This window comes from Poecilia formosa, unplaced genomic scaffold, assembly GCF_000485575.1.
Source record: "Poecilia formosa unplaced genomic scaffold, Poecilia_formosa-5.1.2 Scaffold149, whole genome shotgun sequence".
Taxonomy (NCBI): domain Eukaryota; kingdom Metazoa; phylum Chordata; class Actinopteri; order Cyprinodontiformes; family Poeciliidae; genus Poecilia; species Poecilia formosa.
Window position 1 is genome coordinate 1,442,109 of NW_006800088.1, and position 24,510 is coordinate 1,466,618.

General features: G+C 42.5%; 1 protein-coding gene across 1 annotated transcript; it reads left to right on the top strand.

The window, feature by feature from the left end:
* Positions 1–99: 99 nt before the first annotated feature.
* On the top strand, positions 100–24,221 carry acin1b (apoptotic chromatin condensation inducer 1b). Its single transcript, XM_007563678.2, has 17 exons — positions 100–276; positions 2,417–2,482; positions 2,567–2,678; positions 2,774–2,844; positions 3,221–4,528; positions 5,176–5,252; positions 12,163–12,283; positions 16,203–16,248; positions 18,096–18,241; positions 18,555–18,701; positions 18,808–18,979; positions 19,562–19,707; positions 20,632–20,739; positions 21,856–21,963; positions 22,084–22,459; positions 22,815–22,912; positions 22,998–24,221. The coding sequence occupies exons 1-17, from the start codon at positions 142–144 to the stop codon at positions 23,331–23,333; spliced, it is 3,573 nt and encodes a 1,190-aa protein (XP_007563740.1). The 5' UTR covers positions 100–141; the 3' UTR covers positions 23,334–24,221.
* Positions 24,222–24,510: the final 289 nt, after the last annotated feature.

Sequence of the window (24,510 nt, forward strand, 5' to 3'; positions counted from 1 at the left end):
GGCTCGGGACTGCTGAGCCCTGCCACTTTATTTTTTTTAGCGTTCCGGACAAGCCGAACGACTCCGGAAGCTGCCGAAGTGTGACGCTGAGCAGCAGCCGTAGCGACGTTCGTCGGAGTTCAGACGAGCGGAGGGAGCAAAATGGCGGACGAAGATATTACGCTTGATGGAAAACCTCTACAGTCGCTCCGAGTTGCTGATTTGAAAGCTGCTCTGGAGCAAAGGAACCTACCGAAAAGCGGGCAGAAAAACACTCTCATAAAGAGACTTAAAGGGGTAAGTTTTTGCCCGTGCTTTGGGTGTCTGTGTCGAGTCCGGCTAAGTTCGGTAAGAAGGCGAGCAACGGCATCAGGGGGGTAAACGTTAGAGGCCGTAACAGTGTGTAGAAGCGGGAATGCCTAAATCACCACGCACACGATATTACGCGTCAACAACTGTACGCTGTAATGGCCCTAAGTGACAGTAGGACAAAAAAAAACCTACCGAACAGCTTCGGACTGTATTTCTAACAGTTCGCCGAGCACCGTGTTGCACACTGTTGAACTGTGCACCTGTCAAGTCGAGGCCTAAGCTGAGAGTAGCCAACAGCCGCACAGAGTGTACAGTACATGACAGCCCCCGTCCGCGCGCATTGCATCTCTGTGTGTGGGGGGGCTTGCGGGAGCGCGCGTAGCGACGTAAACAGTATACAAACGTCAACAATTACTACGGTAAACGCTTTTTATTTCCCGGAATGTCTCCTATGCATAACAGGACTATGTTGTTGAACCGGACTTTTAGCCAATTAGCAACCAGAAACGTAGTTTGAATAAATGCTAAAGATTAAGTTCAGATGGTCCTAACTGTTGAAAGATGCATCCTCGTTAAAACGTAGCCAGATTTATGTACTTTTGTCTTATTCATAAAATGCTTATTTTTTCGAGTTCTTAGTATTTATTTTCAAAACACATTTAGGGGTGGCTTTGTACCAACTTTGTAGTATTTGTCCCACCTCGGCACGAATAACATATGCCATGCAGAAATGTATGAAACTCAATACCTAGGAAACACAATCTCTTAAAAATCTCCTTATTATGTGTCTGGTACATTTAAAACTGTCTTTGAAAGGTAAATGTAGCAAAAGAAAAAATAAATACATAGACATTTGTAAGAATTTGTGCAATTCAACACGTTTAAATAAAATGTTGAAACATTTAAAATATTGACTCTTTTAATTTCTATTATTATCATCAATAAAAGAATGACAGAACTTGCTTGACCGTGTATGGAATAAGCAGTCCAAATCTCTCTCAGTGCACTGTGAATTCAGGTCTGCCTACAGAAAGTTTGTGTATACCTGGATAAATCTGGATAAATTGCTTTTCTCCGAATAAACTGGTATCTTGGCTAAATAATTACACGAGTGTTTTTTGCTGAAAATTGTGTTACGAGTGAAATATCCTCAGGGAATGTAACAAAAGCTTATTGCATCTGTGAACAAGAAGTGATATTGGTGAGTAACTTTCAAAACTCATAAATAAGTTTGAGTATTTTGGTGTTTTGAGTTGTTCCATATGAACTGCTGATTTATTTGCAACTATGGACACAAATGTAGCAAACGCTGCTTTTTCAGAATAAATACTCTCATGTCACACCTATGTCTTCCCATTTGGTTTGTTTCCTACTTTATTTTGTGCAACATACAAAAAAGTTGACATTTTTATTTCATTGATGTAATTTAAGGAGATCTTGCATTATTTTTTTTTTTTTTATTCGAATTTAAACAATAATCTGAAATTGAATTTTCTGAAACCTCTGAATATGAATGGGATTAGTTGGAATATGTCATTTACTGAGTAATATGTCATTGGTATATTTGTGACATAAGCATTTACAATTGTGCTTGTCTAAATCTTGATATGCAGTAACAATATTAGACATGTAAATATTGTTTGTGGTGAAAATATCTATAGACTGTTAAAAAGTGCTGCACGGTAGGCTTACAATGAACACTCAGAGAAGTCTTGAGTTTAGGTAATATAGACGACCATTCCTGTGATTTGCATGCAGCCAAAACATGTTTGTTTTTGGTGCTAAGCGCTAAGCGGTATTAAGTGCAGAGTGTAGGCTGTTTGAGTTAGTGTTAACATGAAGTTGGAAGCTGACAGCAAGATTTAGCTTTCAGTTAATAATAAAAGTGTTTTTCAAATGGATTACTTCCTTTAAAAATTCAATATTTCCTTTGAAGTTAAGAACATTTGCGTGTGTTCCTTAAAGGTAATGATTTTCAAGGGAATGCAATCTAAAATTGTTGGTATTTTGACGTCAAAACGCATACGCTGTTGCATTAGGGCAAAATTAAGATTAATAACAAATAACACACGTCATCGTTTGCTTCGTTTAACCTCTTAAATGTTGATTAATTTCCTCCCTGTAGGCTCTGATGCTGGAAAACCTCCAGAGGTCGTCGTCTTCTCACAGCGGGCTGCAGCCCAACTCTCAGGTCGGAGATTATTTTCGAGCGATTTTAGTTTGGCAACATTTCATGTCCAGATCTTGCCGTTTGACCTGTCGTTCTGTGTCGCAGATAGGAGAAGAGATGTGCCAGAACAGTTTCATTAAACAGTACCTGGCCCAGCAGCAAGAGCTCCTACGTCAGAGACTTGCGAGAGAGGCCAAAAAGGAGGAGGAGGCTGACGGTACAACACTTCTACAGATATTCGAGATAACCCAAGCAGCCGTCTGGTACCAACAGCTAATTACTATAAACCCCGCCTTGTGTCCCGTCCCACAGAAAGCGCAACTGGACCAGAAGAGGATGAAGACCACTCTGAAGACAATGACAGCCCTTCCTTTGTCAGCAAGGTCAGTAACCTGAATAGAGAAATGAGAAAGACGAGGGATGTAAATCGTTTAACCTGAATAAATGAAAAGTATGTTTAGTGCAGCTTAAAGGTTGTTATTTTCAAAAGGTGCTCTTAGTCTGACAAATAAGCCTCATCAGAATGCATGTCATGAAATATGACTGTATATCCCATGGATATTTTTACAATTTGTCCGCCTACAAACACCAACTAAAGTCAATCTCACTGAGATTTTATATGATAGCCCAACACAAAGTAATGTCTAACTCTGACGTAAACAAGAAAATAATGCGGATATTCATTACATGCAAAAACAATATTTTTATAAAAACCTTCAAAGATAAAAAAGAAAATATTCCATCTTCTTTGTCCAATAGCATCCAGGCACCCTGGCCCAGCCCTCGGCTGCTGAGGCCGGAGGAGAAAATTTGGTGATTGGTCACCGACCTGCCGCTGCGTCCCACCACCGGGAGCCCACCGAAGCTCCAAGAGCCAGGACGCAGCGGTCTTCCTTCCAGCAGGGACACAAGGAGCCGGCGGCCGCCTCGCCTCCTCGAGCCGTTGCCTCCTTCTCGGTGCGTGTCGTGGGACAACCGGACAGCCAGGGTCACCCGGCCGCGGCGCCCCCCAGCCAGGAGAAGGACGCCGCCTCCCTGAGCTCTCCCAGAACGGCCCAGCCTGCGCTCAACCTCAGCCGATCTGCCCGCAGTTCGGCTGACAACCACGTCCAGAACGACAGCGACGACGACGACAGCGACGACGACGAGGACTGGGGGCCCAGTTCTGGAGGGGCGCGGAAGAGAAAGGCGGCGGTTCCCTCGAAGCAGCAGGCGGCTCCCAGCATGTCGTCATCAGCTGCGGCGAGATCCAAACGCAAGCTCCAGCCGCCGCAGCACATCCCACCTCCACAGGTCCACGACACTCCCATGCAGTTGCGCCACCCCACGCCTCCTCCATCTCCGCCCCCGAACCTCTTCCCCCTGCCCGACACTCCAAAGCAAAGCCCCCCAGACGATCAGGAACGAGACGGCGTTCGTGACGCAGGGATGGCGTCCTTCCCACCTCCCGCCATGCAGAGGCAGGACTCCGACTCCAGCTCCGACTCCAGCAGCCCCGAACCTCCGGCAAAGCGTCGCTCCGGCCCGCTGTCACTGCTCATGCACAGGATGGAGTCAGAGGAAGCAACCTCATCCCCCGGGTTCTCCGGAGAAACGGCACACTCGAATGCCACGTGTTCCAGCGAATCCCCCCTTCAATCAGCGGAAACCAAAATGCAACAGGAAACCAGGGAGATGGAGGAAGAGAAACAGCTGAAGGAGGAGAAGGAGAGTCTTAAAGCACAGGAGCAAGAAAAGGAGAAGAAACGCTTGGAGGAGGAGAAGGTGAGAAAGCGGCTGGAAGAGGAGAGGAAGCAACGGCTGAAAGAGGAGCAGGAAAAGGAGAAAAGACGCCAGGAAGAGGAAAACGAAAAGAAACGCAGGGAGGAAGAGAAGAAACAAGAGACGAGGCTGAAAGAGGAGGAAGAAGAGAAAAGAGTGAAGAACGACCGGAGAGCGGCAGCTGAAGAAAAAGATTCAGGTTCCTCCTCTGATTCCGACTCCAAATCAGAGTCTTCCTCACGCTCATCATCCTCCTCCTCGTCTTCCTCCTCCAGGGATAAAATTCAACCTGCCAGTCAGCTGAAGGTTGGTGCTTAATTGGTTTCAGTGTTCTCAATCTCAAGGACTCAGAAAATGAGAAAGTACAGAATAATCTCTTCAGGGTTTCGATACCGATACTAAGGGTTAAATACACTGAGGGGAAATGAATGTTTTACTCACAAATAGCCCATTAGAAATGTATTTATTTATTTATAGAGAAAAATACTGACACTTTATAATCTGTTTACCTATTCTGTTTACTGTTAATGTATCATATGCCTTTTTGTTTAATCTTGAAAGGCTTGGCTGATGCAGCATCTTTACCTCAGCAAAAACCATAATGAGACCGTTACTTTATTGGAAACATTGTATGTTGCTGGACAATTTTGTCTCAAATATTAGAAAAGATGTAAATAGGATAAATCTCAGTGAAATGCAGCCCTGATGGTAACTATCCCAAAAAAAAAACATGGTTTTGCAAATGCCACAGCTGGCACTGATATTAGTGGAGCCTCTAATCAGATGCTAGTTTTTACTAGGTTTTATCAAAATCCCAGTTCCTGTATGTGCACCAATCTGAACATTGTTTTGTTTTAGATCTTATGGAGCAAAATAAACTTTAATTTATTCTTGATGTGCATTGTTTTGTTTGCATTTGCCTTTCACTTGTCCTTCTTTCATTCGTCTCACAGAAAGCAGACCAAGAGCCTGAGGTTCATAAAAAGACCGAGTTCAGAAAAGACTCAGAGAAACCTAACCTTTCAAAAAGGTAAGTGATCATTTTAATTAACCTATTGAGATGATCTTAATATAACTATATCTGTGTTCAGTCAACAGATTTATTTTCAAGTTTTAAGTTAAGAGATTTAGATATTTTTTCTACACTAACATATTGACAATACAAAGTCCATGGGGTGTATAATGGACATGTGTCCAGTCTTTGGTCTGTTTCATAACAAACAATGAAAACCAGCAGATATCACCTGGTGCAATGTGGCCGTCTGCAGGTGGGGTTTTGGACACTATTACATTGTTTATCACTTTCTTGTTTATTGTGATGTTAGATATGACGTAATACATGATTTCATAGATATTACTGTAAAATTCTCAAACCCAGTACCTCTGTGATTTAATAAATGCAGGCATTAATTTAACAGACTTAAGCAAAACCTCTGAATGCTATTGAAGTTTTGAATCAGGGTTTGTGTATCTGCTGACTTTTTAAGCTTATTTAAGATACAAGAAACGAGAGAAGTTTCCAGTTTTTTGATACAAGTAATATCCATATATTAGCTGATATCAAATCAAACAAAAGCTCAGACATGAAGTGTCCTGAAGTGCGCATTATTTTCAAGATTATGAATGAAGAAGCAGCTTTCTGAGTCATGAGATTATTAGAGATTGAGGTCATAAGATTTTCAGACAGTTCTGAACTTGGAAAGTTTTTGTAAACACAATTGGCATTTGTTATTTTGCTGTTTTTTTTTAAGATGTCTTGTTTGACAAGCTTCTTTAATTCTGAATTTCTGGATCATTCACACATGAAATGGCTCCTAGGCTTACAGGGAGAGCCAGTGTCGTCTCTACACACAACATAATTGGTTTTGTTAAAAACAGCCTTTCACTTTGAAACAAACTGCTTGCACTTAGATCAAAGGCACTTTCAAAGATTACAAGAATGTCCTTGGATATAAAATATCAAGAAATCAAAGGTGGGACAAAAGCAGCACACCATGGCACATTAAAAGCATATGTTTTTATTTAGCTGTTTCTTGTGGTTTAAGCTGCTGGGAAATATTAAGTTGAAATCAATTCCCAATAAGTGTTTTACATTCCTGGATGGTCCTTGTATTATTGACTTTGTGAAGACATAGAGAACAGCAGGTGTCATTAGACCAGCAAAAACCTGAGACCGGATCTGGGAGAAGAACTAGGCTTCGGTTGATTTGCAGTCATGTATTTTGTGCCTGAGTATCACTGGTCAGATTTAGGTGGCAGAATAAGCAAAAAAAAAAATAAAAATAATAATAATTAATATATGAACTAATTGCTTTATAAAATATCAATTGTAAAAATGAGCAAGCCTTTAGCATTAAAACAAAGCCTAACAAAATTTAAAAAAAAATTGTAAGAACAAAATTGGTGGTTTAAAACAAAAGAGTGTGCAATCTACACTGGTAGAAGTTAAGCTGATGGAGCAGCTTTTAAAAGTGATTAAATATATTTAGAGCCTTACTTATCCTTGAATGCCTGGGGGAGTTGAAAATCTCTTGACTTCTATTTAGTTTCTTTGAAAGGAACTAAAGAAACTGTTACTTTGTGCTTTTTTTAACTGAATAAAGGACAGATATGGAGAATTAACACAGATAAGAAGAGAATCATACTTATAAGACAGAATATTGTCACTTTTTCTTCCAGTTGTTGTCAGACAACATGACCAGAAACTGATTCAGACAAATGCTTACAAAATTTCACAAAACATATTTCATCAAGCCAAAACTATGTTTTTCTTTTAGTCCATTTTATACTGTAGTAACAGAACACATACCACCTGCTAACAATAAAAAATAAAAAACATTTGGAAAGACTGTTCAGATTGTTTGTTTATGTCACATATCCAAAAACTAAGCCTGGGAAGGTAACTGGTGCATGATAAATCATTTTAATATTTAATTACTTAAAAATAACGGTGCTGTGTTATAAAACAAACCCATGTCTGGGCTGTTCAGCATCACAACACCTCCATCAAAACGGTGCCCTTATTTTCTCCTTCGAACAATAATTATGGTCCTACCTAATAGTTTTCAGCCATTACTCGTATGTTAAAAGACGTGCGCCACGTTAAAGCGTCATGCTAAGCTTTTATTTTGGAACTCCCAGACCGGAACTCGGTCTGTAAGGCTTGCTCGTCCTTAGCCAACATGGCCATCGTGCATGCACCGCATCCCTGATACCGACGCAGTGTTCGGCTTGTGAGAAGCAGAAACGCTCGCGTCAGATTCTGCGTTTTATTTCTCCGACTCCGGCCCTCACCTGAGCGAAATAGCCACTAGCGCCGCAGTGTCGATTTTACCCCACGGGAGTTTTTTTTTTCCTTTCGCGGCCGGTCATAATGCTGTCCGAAGGCAACAAAAACGGGTAAGGGTGAGCCAAAAGGCGACGGAAGGCTTCAGGTTGCAGCTTGTACTTTTCCATCGATTATGTGGAAATCGGAAGGGAGAAACGTCTGTCGTTTTTTTTTCTCTCTCTCTCTCGCCGCATGCTGCTGATTTAGCCGGCAGCTAATGCCTGGCTATGAAATATCGTGTCATCCATTCACATTGGCCTGGTTAGCGTGTTGCATGTTCGCCCATGTGAGGAAGACCGGGGGTGGGGGCGTTGGTGAAAGCCTTTTGTTGGGTGAAGGAGCATTGAAGATTTTGTTGGGGGAGGAGGAGGGAGTGAGGGTCTCCTTTTCTTTTGATCAATGTCTAAAATAGCTGATCATTGAAGGGAACTAATGAATAACTAATGGCCTCAGATACCATGTGGAGAGAAAAAAAACACTGCTTTCTCTCCCTGCTATTCCACAGGAACACATTTCTAGTTCTTCAGGTCCATAATGTTCTTGCACGAAGGTCTTTAATGAACATCATATTTATTTCTGGAGTTTGTGTGGCTATAGCTGGTAATGATCTTTGAGTTGTCAAGGGAGATCATTAAAGCAGACATCTGCTAGCTGTGCAGTGGTCCCTTATGGTGTGAGATAATTCTCCAGCTGGCACCAGCATTCATGATCTCCTGTGGGATTCCACTTTACCTCTTATTTAATAGGTAACAAATGTGTTGGGTCGATCTGGTCATTTGTATTGGATCTGAATAATTTTGTTAAGCTGCTGTAAGTCGTTAACTAGCAGGGTTGTTTGTTGCTTGAACATTTGAAAGTACTTTCACGGCACATTTTACAGCTTATGAAACAGCTCTTCAGGTGACAGTTGGACTTCATTCAGCTTCCTCATTCCTGTCTCGTCAGACGAATAGCAGCCTATTTTAAAAGAGCAGCAAGTGAATTGATTATTCACCTCTCTGCTGAGACCTTTTATTGCTTTAAGGCAGTTGTAGCAACACACACACACACACACACACTACTCCCCCCATGTGTAACAATTTTACCCTCTTGCACTCTCCTGACCATAAAGGTTTGAATCTTTAGTTACACCTGCGCAGGTGTGCTTCTGGCCTACGCTTTGAGAATTTGACATTCAATCCAGAGGAAAGTGAGGAGAAATTGTGTTCGGTGTCCCTGAGAGTAAAGAAAAGGATGTTCTTTTGCTGAAACCTAGCCTGTGACTTAATCTTTAGAGTTGGAGGTTGAACAAGTTCTACTGGATCTGGAGCTTTTTACTATCAATCAATCAAATCAAATTTTATTTGTATAACACATTTAAGCAGCAAGTGCTTTACATCATTAAAAACAAAACACAGAGTAATAAACAGATAAAGATCTAAAAAAAAAAAAAAAAAAGTAAATAAAGAAAATGAATATTAAAACCCGCACCCCTTTCCTAACCCTTTTGAACTTCAGTTGAAACGCCGTCAACTGGGACTCCAACCCTTATTTAGCCATAAGCAACTCTGAACAGGTGGGTTTTAAGTCGAATTTTAAAAAGACACTCAGTGATTCAGCTGTTTTACAGTTTTCTGGAAGTTTGTTCCAGATTTGTGGTGCATAGAAGCTGAATGCTGCTTCTCCTCGTTTGGTTCTGGTTCCGGGGATGCAGAGCAGACCAGAACCAGAGGACCTGAGGGGTCTAGATGGTTGGTACTACTTTTCAGGCCCTCCCCTGAAAGACACTTTGGAACTGTGCCAGCTGGGATATTGCATGTTACATTCAAAGAATTGAATGAAGAGGTTAATTGTTAAAGCATGCTATGTAAAACTAAGTAATTATTGTGTGCGTTATTTATAGTCTGTTACTTTTAGAAAGCTTTTACCCGGCAATGCCGATTTTAATTGATTACACTTAAAGGACCGAAATGTTACTTTTTTTTTCTTAAGCTTTCTGCAGTGATTGGTTATTAATTATTTATTGGAGATGGATACAAAGTATCAGTGTGTGAGTGCTGTTGTGAAAACAGGGCGGCACCAGTAAAAAAACAAAACAAACAAAACAACTTTAATTATAGAGTTTGTAAGCCATTTTGGTGTGTTGTATTAGCTGTTAGTGCAGTTATCATTAGCAACAGCAAAGTGCCATCTTTGTAAGTAACCCTAGAGAATCTAAATGCTTAGTTTAACTCTAACATTTCCACAAAGCTCCCAACCTCTTCGAAGTCCAGGATGGGGGCTTGACCAGTCGATTCCAGTCAACACAACATTGTATTTGTTCTATTTTCGGTCTGTTAAAGAGATGCGTCGTTGTCTTTGGTTTTTTTAGATCCACGACATCAACAGCTTTGGATCAGACATCATCTGTTAGAAGTCTTAGTCTCTTCTTGGTAGTGCTGGCACACTTCATTCGGATCAAATGTCGCATTATTATTTGTGGCAACAAAAAGGATACTCAGCAAGTGGGCTGTAGTTCCAGCTCGTTCCTTTTTTTATTCAATTACAATGTGGTTTCCTCTTTCTGCTGTGCAGACTAATCAGTTTTTAGCTTAGGATAACTAAACTAAAAACTGATCAATATTATTGGTACATTTGTATTTTGTTCGTCTCATGGTTCATTTAGCCTCATTTTGGAACAGAATAAGAGGATGAACATTTCATCAAGCTAAAGACAAATCATTCCCAATTGTTCTGTTGCACATGCTTTGCATTTCAGAAACGCGTCCTGTTGCATTTCGTAGTTTCCGTTATATGCAAACTCCGGCATACAGATTCAGGGAACTTCAGGTGGTGGAGGAAAAGGAGCAAGCAGATGAGAACGAAGGGTGCTGGAGGATGCGATTCTCCCACCCACAGGATGCCACTTCTGTCAAACCATGAAGGCAGAAGCCTGCGATGATGCTGCCAGAGTGGGTTGATGGTTAGCTAAAAATAAAATTCTGTTTTTGTTTCATTGTAGAAAAGCCTAAAAACTCTGAAAGTGGCACCATTAGGCGAACAGAGCCGTGTGAGGTCTGACTCATTGTAAGCACAATGGGTGTACAGCCGAGTGACCCCCAGATGGATCAGATGAAGGCCACCCACAGACTCATCCCTGAGTTTACATCTGGAAGTATGAGTTAGTTTGTGACCCTGGGTGTCAGTTAGCTGGTGAGGTATTTATAGCAGCAGTGACCCAGATCATCAGCCTCCGGCACCCTTCTTCTGACTCGTCCTGTTTCTCCTCTTGTCTTGACCGAACTCATTTTGTGTCCTGCGGCACAGACCCTCATATGGCTCGTTGTAAAACGGAGGGCAGCGGCCATATTGGTCACCTTTTGTCTAGATTTTTGCTCCTTCAATAAGTGATTTAATAGGTAATTCTGCAGTTGTTAACCTCCAGGTTTACTTTTACAGTACAGATTCGTTGAAGTTGGGAAGATATTTATAGAACAGATTTTTTTTTTCTTGTTTTTTTTTTTTTTTAAGCCAGGGGGAAAATAGTGATCATTAAACAAATTAATTATTGACTCTACAAAATGGAGTGTTAAAGCCCAAACCATTTAAATAGTTTCCAGGAAATACATTAAAACTGGGATTTGCTGACCATCACATTAAGAAAAAAGATTAAAATGGAGTCTGTTGGTTTTGGCTGAAAGTTGAGGTTGTCTGGATCAGGATTTTTTTTTGTAACATTTGAACATCAGCTGTGATACGATGCTCCAATAGGACCCAGACTTGACTAAAGAGCTGCTATAATGCTCTGACACTTGAGCTGCTTTAGTTCATGTATTGCACCTGCAGATTTTTTTTTTTCCTTTTTGTTACTGCAGAAACGCCCTTCTTAACTTCAAAGCTAAAGTTAGCAGGTATACTTTCTGTTGTGAAATGAGTTAATGTCTCATCTCATGGCATATTTCAGTCAGGTTCCAGTTAATTGTGTTCAGATATGACTTTTAGGGGAAAAAAACAGTCATGATACCTGTCATTTCAAAAAGATTACTTCAATTTTATGTGGAATTAGAGTGGAACATCATAGTCTATTTTCACTCATGAATTTTTAAAATGATGACATTTAATTGCATTTCACTGTCATTCTGTTTAGTATTTAGCAAGCTGATTAGGTAGTCCACATCTTGTCATCATCGAGCTGAATGCATTTTACTTTTTCTTTACAGTGGCGAAGTTTTGAAACTTTTTCAAAACTGCGATATTCTCTCTGAGTAAAGTTAAAACTTGTCGTCAGATTTTTACGTCACCATTTAAAAAAAATAAAAAATTGCCAAATTAATGCGACACCTGATTAAGACATCCCTAATAACAAACCGTCTTCAACGAACCTGCTTTGCCTCATTTGCAATTTGTAAATGTGTATTATTCTTAGCATGTTGCTATTGATCGAGTACCAAACAACTTTGATTCTGAACTGATTCCTTAAATCCATTACTAAAGGCTTCTGAGAAAAAAATTAACTTTGTCCTTTTAAGAAAACATGGCTCATAGTTCCGGTCTACGTCAAACTGAACGTGCAAGGAGCTGCTAAGCTCTCTCGGTACAAGAATTTGAGTGGGATTGTGCTAATAACCAGTTACTTTAACCCCTCTTCTCGCAGGGAGGTGTCTGAGCCGAGCACAGCCGCTGTTACGGAAGCAGAACCGGACTCTGAGAGCTCCATGGCCCAGCAGCCAGCTTCTGGGGCTGAGCCAGAGAGCAGCGAGAGCCGCATGGAGGAGGTAAGGTCACTGGGAGGGTGTGGGCGTTTGGGTCTTGGCTCTGTCTCCCACTAACCTGCATCCTCACTCATGTGAAAGCATGCTTCGTTAGCAGCGCTCGGGGAGGGTCACTCAAAACCAACATAGCCCCAAACTTAAACTATTTTGGCACATATAGGACTTTTTGCTCTTGCTACCTTTTCACTGTAAAAGTATTTTCTACCCTCACCAAATTATTGAATCGGATCTTAAGATAAAATCTGAAGCAACAGGGGCTGAGTTGGACTTGGGTTTTTGGAGTTACTTGGGAATTAACTCATTCCTTCCATCTGCTTTTTAACGCGACTTCCATTTCAAAGCAAGCTTAGTCATGTGGATGGTCTCGCACACGTCTGTTGTCTGTCTGGGCCACGCAGCGGGTAGGTTAAGTGCTGATGCTGCTCGAATGAGAGAGGAGAGATGTTGGTCGCGTTTTAAGTCGGGCTTCCATTTTGTGAGGAGAGTGGATGCTTATATCACTCCTACACACTCATGAGTTAGTGGAGAGGAGGAATGTGTGATTTTAAAAAGCTCTCTCTCAGAGATGGCAACTATTGCTTAGCAATTTAATAATGTGTCTGATTATTTCTGCCTCTTACTGACCTCCTACTGGCAGCTGTTTCAATGGATGACAGTAATAACATGATTATAGATGTAGTGAAGGTTTTGTTGTTGTGTAACTTGTTTTAAATAGGAGATGCACCAATCAGATGTCAGAATACGTCGTTTTTACCTCGATACGCTCTGATTTGTAATCGGCAGCTTTTTTATTTTTTCTGTTGGTTTTTGCAACCAACTAACGGCATGTTCTGTAAAACTCACATGTTCTGTAAAGCGGTGTTGCTTTTATGAATAAATAAGCATAATATTGAAATTGGATAATGATCTGTTTTATTCAAATGAGGGATAACGGCAGATCAGACATCAAAGAAAAGCCTGATTGGTGAATCTCTGCTTATCAGTCTCACCTCTGTTCATTCAGTCTAGATGCATTTTCCCAACTCATGCATGTCAAACTCGTGCAGAGCTCCTTTATCATCCCGCTTCAATCAGGCCGTGCCCTGCCAGGTGGTTTTTTTGCTTCATTACATCAGAAATGAGATGATCCTAGAGCATATTTCACTGCTAGACCTGAGCCGGTTGAAGACAATCAGATGATGGGTTTGTCCTTATGTGGCCGTTTTCAGCGCGTCTCATTTTGGCTCTACCTGTCTCAGCTGTATGCGCCCTGTGGCTCTGCATGGTGAAGGCCGTTAACAGCGTGTGTGCGCATCGAGATGCATGACCAGAGCTTGCTTCTCCTGTTTCTTTCACGCCGTTCTCACTTTGTTTGGATTCCCACTCGTTTCCTTTCTCACTTTTGTTCGCCCTTCCTGCTTACTCTCTCTCCTCCTCTCTATCCATTATTTGCCTCTGTGTCCCATCATGATTGCTTTTCTCTCTGTCTCTCTCTTTCTCTCTCTCTCACTATATATTGATGGTGTGACTGCTGTTTTAAAACCCCATTGATTGCTTTGTTATGAAGGTGCCCATGCCTCTTCCATTGTCCCTATTGGTACCTGCTGAGTACTACTACCACCAGCACCACCAACAGCACCTCTTCCACTCCTCCTACTCCTTCTACAACTCCCGCCCCGCTATGCCAAAGTGCGTCGATGGCACCCGAGTTAGGCCCAGAGTCTGCAACCCCGCGGCACTGAGCAGAACCCGCCGGCTTGGCCCTGCAGTGGCGAGCTGAGCCAGCAGGAAGCGGAGCTCGCATCAGAGCTGTGCCGAGCAGCAGCAGCCATGGTTACTGCAGTTGTCATAGCAACATGGCTGCAGGGGTTGGAATCCTGCTGAGCTGAATAAAGCTGGACTGTACTGCACCATGTGGGGTTGATTCCCCACCACCATCTTGAGGAGAATAAAAGACTCAAGGTGTCATCCTGAGGCAGAGGAAAGAAAGAAAGCTTCAGCTCCAGCTCGGATTCGACTCTCATGGTCCCACACCGCCCTCTGCTTGTGTGGTGGAGAATTGACTTTGGACTGAGAATTGATGCAATACGTCACAATTCACCCAGAGGATTATTTCTGGGTAGAAACATTCAAACGCGACTCCAAGAAGAACCGCTGCCGAAAAATACTTCCAGCCACAAAGTGTTGGATTTTTAAAATTTTTTGTTACTTTTTGATGGACATTTTCTTGTGGATTTTACAATTGCGAGGCTCCTGCTTTGAAAACATGTCGATGCCTGGACACGTCACTGCAACAGTAACTGTTATCTACCTTTCGACTGCGTGGGGGGAGGGGAGTGTGACAAACTTTTGACTCTGAAAGGACACGCCATGCGTCACACCCGACACTTTGATTTCCCGTGGACCCACAGAGAATCGGATCCGTCAGAGTTCACCTGCAGAACTGAACACGTTATGCCTCTTTAAGCCAGATCCACTCCGCAAGTAAACCCAACATGGAGTCTGTGATGCTCTGCCGCTGAATTGCAACAGCTTTTGTCCAGCTACTGCTACTCCAACAAAGTGTCCTCATCCTCTATGTGTGGTCCGATTCCAGAGGCGTTCAGCACTGGGACTACGACATGTTTTGTTTTGGGGTTTTTTTTTTGTTTTTTTTTTTTCACTACTTGCCTGGATTGTTGTTTTCTAAAGACTGCATTATTTCACTTGTAAGAGACTGAAAGACAGTAGCCTGCTGTGAAAAATCAACACTCAACCTGCTGTTGGATGTGGGGGAAAGAACTGGAGCGACTCGGTCGACAAATAAAAACATCGTCATCTTTGCTGCTGCTTCATCTCAAACCTCTTTGGGACAGTTTCAAGGACTCTTGACTGTTTTTGCCCACCGCCCCCTCCTTACCCATCAGAGGTACATCACACCTCAGAGACACTACCTCCACCCCCGGCCCGCCTCCATCACCATCTACCAGGCAACACTATGAAACCTGAAGTTCCTAAAAGACTGAAACGTGACTGTGAACGGCAGTAAGCCCAGAGCAAGTCTTCCCCCGCCCTGTCCGAGTCCGATCCAGTGATCAGTTCCCGCCTGCCGGTTAATCTGCACACTGAAAGCGAGCCCTGCACTCACTGCTCTGCCTTCTCTGATTGGATCCTTGTTTCCTAGACACAGTGCACACTGTGGTGCGGTTGGGCCCATAGTCAAGCCAGTAAGGAATCAGGTCTTAAATGGTACCAGGAAATGACTTGTCAGTATTCCTCTTATTTAAAAATGTCTACAAGTGATTATATAGTCACTTTCTTCTTGACCTTAAATTTTTCCTGTTAAGATCTGAGTTTTGTTGTAATGCAGTTAGCTCTTTAAGATCCGCCAGTTTATTGAAAAGTTGTTCTAAATTTGGGAGTTCTCGTTTTTAAGCACATCGACTGTGAAGCTAAAGCGGTGCTGTGTTATTAAGGGGGGGGGGGTTATCTGCATTAATGATGATTAAAAATATACATACATTTTGTTCAACACTTATTTAGTTACACCATCACTGTTAAATTCTGAGCATAGAAACAGACTTACAGTAACTTTTACTACATTTCTTGTAAATTTATATATATATACATATACATATATATATAAATGACCAGATACTTTATCTATAGCATATTTTGAAATGCTGATTTTTGCAGCTTCTTTATTAGCATCAGTCTTCCACATACACATTGCAGCAATAGGTGGATGACTCTGATGTGTCAGTGTGGATCAGCGAGCCCTTAAAGTGGCACAGTTAAAGTCTGCAGGTCTCAGTTACTCTAACTCACCTTTCCCCACCCCTCCTCCACTTTTCCTCTTCACCTCCTCTGTGTTGTTGCCCGTTTGGGTCTGGACTCTGGATTCTCATCTCGCCCCACACCCCTGGGGTCTCTGTATGCTCTTTCTGTCTCCCTGTCTTTCCAGAGCACCACTCCTAAGGCTTTTGCTGCCCGCAAGATCTCCCTGTCCAGTAAGTATTCCCGTTACACCTTTATCATCTCCCACAGCATCGGTTACAGTGAAAAGAAACGCCAAGTGAGATATTTGTCACTTTTTTATTTTTTTATTTTTTTTATTTTTTGCGGCAGCGTTCTTTGTAGGTAGGCTGAGCCTGTTGTTTGTTGTCCACCAGTTTGGATTGCAACATTTGTGAAAACTTCAAATGTAGTTTAATGACTCGATTTCAAAACGAGTTCTTCATGTTTCTGTTGTCGAAGCCACAGCTCTGTTCCTGAAAAACATCAGTTGTTTTCTGCTGAAACGGAGGAAAGAACTGCTTTGGTCAGGACCCAGAGGCGCGCGCAGGGGAACGGCAGCCAATTAAAACATTGTAGTGTCACGTTTTAAAACTTCAGGGTTTAGTTTTTGAGTTTGGTACCATCCTTTCTGTTTTTAGTCACCGTAAAGTGGCACTTTATTTCTAAGTTTGACCGCCCTGCGATGTGTAGTCCATGAAGGCTTTTATGTTTTTCCTCTTTATGATGCAACTTTTGACAGATGAGAGACGTATAGTCCAGAAATACAGTATCTAAAGCAAGTAGTTTTCACAATTAGGAAAGATTTCTCAATCTCCCTTTGACTTGTTTACCAAAGTTAACACAGTCTGATTGCTGTAAAATTGTAAACTTTGGCATTCAGATATTTTTTTATGTGTTAATTCACTCAGTTTGAATCAATGAGACATTCAGTCAAAACAAAACACAAGTGCCAAACACACTCCAATGAGACCTTTAGTTAGTAGAAAGGTACGGTTTATTTCTTCTCCAGGAGAAAATATCCCTGTGGAAATGACCCAAATAGTATTTAAAGCAACGGACAAAGAGGAGCCAATGAAAATCTTTGAAGTATGCCACTTGAAAAAAAAACATTGTAGCAAAGCTGTGTTCTTTGGAAAGCTGAAAAGGAAATAGTAAATGGTCTGAAACAGCATGGTGTCTGCTGGACAAGTTTTTTTAAAATCTTTTTTTCTTTTAAGAATGTCTGTTTTTTATGTATAAATTTGACCCAAATCAACCAGGGAAAGTATAAAAGGCTGTTGCTCTACACCTAAAGTAACATGCTGAACGCCTGTTTACAGGATATCATTTATAAATTGTAGCGCAGGAGAATTTAGCTGTCTGAGCTATGCTGCTCGCTCTCCTGAGGAACAGCAGAGGCAAAGGGGAGGATGGAGAAAACTGACTCTGAAAGGAGTTTGGCGATGTACGCTCCTTAGTTTTTTAACTAGGCCTTTAACAAATGGCAACTACTTGAGACTTTCAGACAGATTTCTGAATGAAGCGACATCCAAAAGTGCCCAAAAGACAGCGACGTTGTGTATATTATGGTTTTTTTATAAGCTTTAATTGAACATCTTCATCCAACTGCAGATTTTAAACTGACATTCACAAACTCTTACACCTAAAGTAACATGCTGGATGCTTTAATCCACCATGTTAATATATTTCAACTGGATTATAAGGGATTATCCAACAAACCTCAGACTTTTGATGCAGTCTATTTGGATACTTTACATTTACGTGACATCACACATTTGGAAGAACTGTAGCTGCTAACGCAAAGTACAGCCAGTATTTCTATAATTAATGTAAATTTTTAAATAACTGGTATGCAGTTAATAAAATAACTTTTCCTAATTATTCATACTCATTCTTCACAAGTTGCTGCTAATATTGCCTGAACTATTTGGGTCAAAAGGAATCCCTTTCTCCTTTTAGACGGTGGGCCTGCAGTAACTTGTCTGTTGGGTTTCCGTCCCCTGCAGAGCGAGCCACCGATGTTTCACGGTGATAAAGTGTCTCTTTCTAACACCTGCAGGCAGCAAGGTGTCTCCGGCCAGCACAGATGGAGGAACGGGAGAGCCCGAAACAGGAAGCGCCGCGGGGAGGAAGAGGCGGTGGGGCTCCAGCACAGCAGTCACGGTTAAGAAGCCATCGATCAGCATTACCACAGACTCCCTGAAGGTACGGACGGCTCACAGGGAGACGAGCTCACAGCAGAGTGGAAAACGAGCTGAAATGTGTGAAACTCTGTTTAGTGAGTGGAGCATTTGAAATACAATAAGCTGTTACACATGCTGGAAATTGGTTTTTCTTTCTTATTTAACCAGCTTTAAGTTTGTGTTCGTGAAAATAAATCCATACGTAGAATATCTTTACGCAAACTTTATTCGCTTGTTGCTTTTTTTTTTAACTTTATTTTAGTCATTAGATTGTATAGAAACAAATTTGCAATTATTTCAGAAAGAGTTGAACTTTTCCCGGTTCTCTCCTCCAGTCTTTGATTCCAGACATCAAGGTGAATCAGGAAGCAGTGGTGGACCTTCACCCCGAGGAGATTCAGATGTCTGGAGACGAGGAGAACTCCGACGCCGGTCGGAGCGACCCAGACAAAGGTCTCAAGATCCGACGCACCGTCACGCAGGTCAGGCGGGGGAGGGCATCTTGATGCTGCCCTTTTTTTTTTTTAAATATTGTTTTTCTCTAAAAGTCTTTGTCTCGATTCTGATGACTCCTTTACTCCCTCTCAGGTTGTTCCCAGTGAAAGCCAGGAAAACGGCCAGACTAACGTAGAAGAGGAAATGGAGAAAACAGAGGAGGAAAAACAACACAAGGCTTCCAGAGACACAAAGAAGAGCAGTCTCTCTGATGAACCAACCGAACCACAGATGTCTGTCAAACTGGAAGGAGAGCCAAAGAAAGGTGAAGTTGGGTCACTTTTTGAACAATTAAATATTTTTACATTTCACAGGTTTTTTAAATTCTGATTTGATTTAAAATGTACCTTTATTCTTCTTCTAGTTTAGTTTATTGTTTCAGTAACAATATGGTTCTTTCAGACTAACTACTTGTCTGTACTTCCATCTTTTTAACATTTATTTGTTTATTTGTACATCCATCTGTCCGTTTGTTCATCTTTCCATCTATGCACTCTGGTTTTTTGTGGGTTTTTAGATTTGAAGCCTCATCATTGCAGAAAATCTGCCACAAATTCCTTTCTAAAATTTTTGTATTTACAAAAAAAAAAAAAAAAAAAAAAAAAAAATGACTGGGAGCTGCGGAGGAAATTTGATTCTGGGAAAACTCTGGGATTTTCACATGGGAAGAAGTGAAGGGTCTCTGCTGCAGTTTCCCATAATCACCATGAGAAATGCTCTGACCACGTCAAAGAATTAAATGCCTCAGTCTTGAGAAAAGATTCAGCGAACTGAAGCGATCCCGTGCAGCTCTAACCCACCTCCTTCTGCCTGCTTTGACGGTTCTGCTTCTCCATCCCTCCTCCAGTGACTCCCAGCGACAGTCTGGTGCGGCGCTCCATCAGTCAGCAGAAGTCTGGCGTCTCCGTCACCATCGACGACCCCGTTCGCGCAGCCAGGCAGCCGTCACCGCCTCGGGGGAAAGTTTCTAACATCATCCATGTTATAAACCTGGTGAGTCAGTTACTCTGGAGATGAACTACAAAAAGATTTCTTTTATAAAGTAGAAAAGAAGCTACAGTAAATTTTTAAAAAAATTTGCTCAGCTTGCATCAGAGAAACCCTCCCCCACATTTTTCACGAATGAGGTGAATGAGGCTGCTGCCAGTGTTGGCACCGCATCATCGGCTAGAGCCGTAATTACAGTCAGGAACAATTACCCAGGTGTTCCAGCTGCAGTCAGGTGGAATCTCCAGCGGAGCGGCGCAGGGCATGTCTAACCAGACGATGACAAGACGAGACATTACACATTTAGTCAGTACATTTTTTCAGCCTTGTGTCATAGCGGCACGACTTGAGGGCACACAGAGGCAAAACTCTGTAGATTAGGCTGGCTAATTTCAGCACAGATGGGCTCGTTGCTATGTTTATTATTTACCCTCAAGATACTGAATGGGAATTAAAGAGTATATCTTTTTGTTCTTGCCACTAATGGTGACTTTTCACCAGAGGGTGGCACTAAAACTACAATACAAATCCTGCTGAGCAACAGGAACACATGAGAGAGCAAGGGGAGAAATAAAGAGGAGATGCTGACATGATAAAACTCCAGTTGACAGTTTTGTATGTTGTTTTTTGCAAAGATCTGTAGATTTCAGTTTGCAGGCTTATTTTAAAAGACAAATGTATTGCCTCCAAAAATGAAATGAAGCATCTGCAGTAGGTTGTATTTATCACAAATTACATGATTTCAGCTCTTTGACTCTGTTGCGTTGGCCCAGGGATCGTTTACCCGTCCGAGATTCGACGTCCACCATTTTGTTTTTGAATTGGCCAGCACCACCAATCAGCTCGTTATAAATAAACAAATTTCTCCTGCACACATTCCACCGTTTTACCAGAGAACGACTCTGATTCTGACCTGGCTTTTCATGGTAGGTCCGACCGTTCACCCTGCTCCAACTCAAAGAGCTGCTGAACCGAACGGGGAGCGTGGTGGAGGAAGGCTTCTGGATCGACAAGATCAAGTCTCACTGCTACGTCACGGTAAGGACAAGCTGCTCAGCGCTGGGCGTAGATTCACTACACTGAACACGGACATTTTTATTAATCAAACCTGCTTGGTTAATAAAAATGCTCTTGAATTATTATAATTTGTCCTCCTCCTCCTTTTATTAGTTCAACTTAAAAAGCTTACATATGTTGAAGCAGCAGTTGTAGATTTTTGACTGATACTTGCTTTTCTCTTATCCATTTTTTTTGTTTTTTTGTTTTTAAAGAAAATTAATTCACTTTAATAATTAATTAGTATGGAGGCATGAGCTGATATAAGATCCTCACTGTATGAGAACTTTGAGTAAAAATACAAAAAGATGCCACAAAATGAAAGTAAACTGAAACAGAAAGTTGTTGCTGTTGGGTGAAATAATGGGAATAATGTTTATTTTTATTTACTATTTAATAAATGGCAACTAGATTTCCATTTTTAGGCTAATTTAGCCTAAAATGGTGAGCAGCTCAGAGGTTGTGATGTTTGCGCCTCTAGGCTGACTGGAGACCAGATGAACCATCATTGTCTGGACTTTGATGGGGGTTTTTTTTAAACGGTGTTAACGATGATGGATCGGGCTTCCTTCAAAAATATGTCAGGACACCAACAGGTGGGGGAGGGGCAGCACTGTTACTGTTTGCTCCATGAAGCGGTGAAAAGCCTTACGGAGGTGGCCCTACTTTAAAGGATTCTCAGCCTTAGAGAGGTTTAGCTGATAATTATGTTGTTTTGAAACGTTCATAAGTCGGTGTGCCGTGACATCATCGACCGACTCATTACTACTACTAAGGCTAATGTCTTAATTGAAGCTTTTATGTTACTTTCCTACATCTTCCTCTAATAAAACCAGTATTTTCACAAGGACGTCTCGTTCATCCTTTGATGTTTTGTTTTTTGAGATGTGGTTACACTTTCAAACTAATGCTTTATTACTTTCATCAGTTATTCTGACGGATTAATCAGATTAAAAAATTGGCACATTATACAAATTTGTCATTTTGCCTCCTAAGGTTGATTTTTTTAAATCAATTACTAAACTGGTTGACGGTTCAGATAATTGATTGATCATGATTAATTTGATGAATTGCTTTTGTCCCGTTCTGTTCCGGCAGTACACGACGATGGAGGAAGCAGTCGCCACCAGGACGGCTCTTCACGGAGTCAAATGGCCGCCTAGCAACCCCAAGGTGCTGGGTGTGGACTTCTGTGAGCAAGATGAGGTGAAGGCTGAAGTTTGCCTCTGGTTTCTCTTGGGCTCCTGGTCTCTCTTGTCTAGATGTTTTGTTTGGAACTGTTTTTCTCATCAGGTTGTTCATGTCCATTTCATATCGCCTCAACAGCTGGATTATCACAAAGGCATCCGGAAGCCGGAGAAAGAGCAGGATCATGCTGCCCCGGCTGCCCCTCCTCAGCCCCGACTGCCCCCTCTGATGCCTGTGCGCGACAGGGACAAAGAGCAGGACAGGGACAGGGACCGAGACCGCGAGCGGGGGGACAGGGAGCGGGACAGGGACAGAGGCGTGCGGGACCTGCTGGCAGAGCGACAGAGGGAGATGGAGCGGCGGGAGCGGGCGCGAGGAGAGCGGGAATGGGACCGGGACAAGGTGCGGGAATTTGCGAGACCCGGAGAGGAGGGACGGCGATCACGATCCAGAGAGAGGGAGCGCAGGAGGAGGGAGCGAGCCAAGAGTAAAGAAAAGAAGACCGACAAGAAGGGTAAGGAACGTCACGGGATCAAACAGAAATATAAAGTGAAAACAACAGACGGGTGTACGCATCTCATTTGCTAATGTTTTACAAAGACGCAAAGCTTCGCAGAAGTATTCCTCGCCATCTATTGTTGGCCAAGAGGAAACAAACTGAATGTCCAAGCAGCCTGGAAACGTCTTCAATTCATGGATGTAAAATTGAGGCCTTAAAATGTCTTCCATTGATTTTGGGAAAAGAATTGGCCTTAAATATGCTAGTTAGCAAGGATACAGCCATCTCTCTGTTTTTTACATCTGTGATGGTGAGTGGAAATGCGTCGCCAGTGCTGGACGATGATCCATGTCTGTTTCCTCTCTGACAGAGAAAGGTGATGAGCCTCCTGCTAAACTGCTAGATGACTTGTTCCTCAAGACCAAAGCAGCTCCCTGTATATACTGGCTCCCCCTCACTGAGGAGCAGGTCGGTCTCTCTTTACTTTAAGACTCTTTTTGTCTTCTGTTTCTTGCTGTGTGGCTGACTGACTGAAACTGATGTATAAACTCAGGCGAACCAGAGGCTTTCAGACCGTGTGGAACGGCAGAAGGAGCGCGAGCGAAAGCGCAAGGAGCTGGAGGAGGAGGACAAGAAACGTGACGAGGAGAAAAAAGAGAGGCTCAAGGGCCGGGAGAAGGATGGCGGAGGTGGAGGCAGCGGCGGCGGGGCCGCAGCGAGCAGCAGCGGGGTGCCTGGGAGAGGAGGCGATGCCGACAGGGAGCGGGGCCGAGACAGAGAGGGCGACAAGAGGAGGGACAGCAACCACCGATCCAGGCGACCCTCGCCGGGGCCAGCCGGCGCCCGGCGTTCCCGTAGCCGCAGCAACCCCCGGGACAGGCGCCGCTGAGGCGCTGGATGCTGTGGGGAACGATGAAGAGAGGGGCGGGGGAGGCAGAGGACGCAGCAGAAACAGCAAGTCCTGCAGTCCTCAGCCTCGCCACGCTGTAGAAGGCTCAACATGATGCTGGTGTCTTCCACACACTCCCGTCGTTGCCCCCCCCTCCTCTTTATCGTTCAATTACAGAAAAGCATTTCTGATTTATAGGAAAGTGTCTGTTTGTCTTTGTCCCTCGAAGGGGTTTTCCTTCGACCAGTTCTTTTGTCTCCGTTTTGTCGATCCTCCGTCACTGAAGAGATGTATAGCGGAGGGCGGTTGTTTTCATGCTTCCCGCTTCGTTTTGCCGCGCTGAGGTTTTTGGGGACCGCCTGACTATTTTAGCTCTGTGGTCGCGCAGTTCCTTCCTCCTCGGAGCCCTGTAATAAAACCAGTCCAGAATAGATTCCCGACCGTGACCCGACATGTTTTCTAGCAGCCGTTTTACTGATCAGCACTGAGAGTCAAATATAAGCATCTATGTAAATACCACAAAATTTACAAATGGCCCCTAGTCAAAGCGAAGGTTATTTTATTTTTGAATGGTGATTATTTTCTCAGATGGTTGTCAAGTTGGAGCAGGTGAGTCAGAGAAGAACTGGGCTCAACACTGAAACAAGCGAGACAGGAAAACGTGTTGCACCGAGCCGACGTAAAGGAAACGGATCTGTAAAGCCGACCCGCCTCACCCCTCATGCTTAAGAAAGCAGGAATACAAAGGTTTATCTTCCAATAGAGTAACATTTGCGGTTTTAATATTTTAAAAAATTTTTAGTTCCAGTTTGTTTTTTGTTTTTTTTCCTCCAAGTGCTGAATGTACCAAGAATTTAAGAAATGAATAAATTGGTTTACCACACCATCTGATGTTTTAGTTGCATCATTTTGAACGTGTCGGCCATTTTAAATGCTGATTTATTCCATCCAATAGCATATTCTCACTCAGTTATCTTTGAAGATTTTAATTATTTTACACTCCAACATAACCTTGAGTCCTCATCCATCCTCTTTATCTATGCATTTAAGATGCTAGACTTTCTGATCAAACCAACAATGCTCTCAAGGACTTTTCAGAGCAGGCCCACAGCATCACAGATCCTCCCCCATACTTACCAGTTATTTTCTTTCCCATTGTCATCCAGCTTGGGATTTT

What these genes read in the sequence shown, in the direction of transcription:
- acin1b (XM_007563678.2), top strand. Translation starts at nt 142, where the DNA reads ATGGCGGACGAAGATATTACGCTTGATGGAAAACCTCTACAGTCGCTC. An exon ending in GGCTGCAGCCCAACTCTCAG is followed by an intron (nt 2,483 to 2,566) that starts GTCGGAGATTAT and finishes TCTGTGTCGCAG; the next exon opens with ATAGGAGAAGAGATGTGCCA. An exon ending in AGTCTCACTGCTACGTCACG is followed by an intron (nt 20,740 to 21,855) that starts GTAAGGACAAGC and finishes CTGTTCCGGCAG; the next exon opens with TACACGACGATGGAGGAAGC.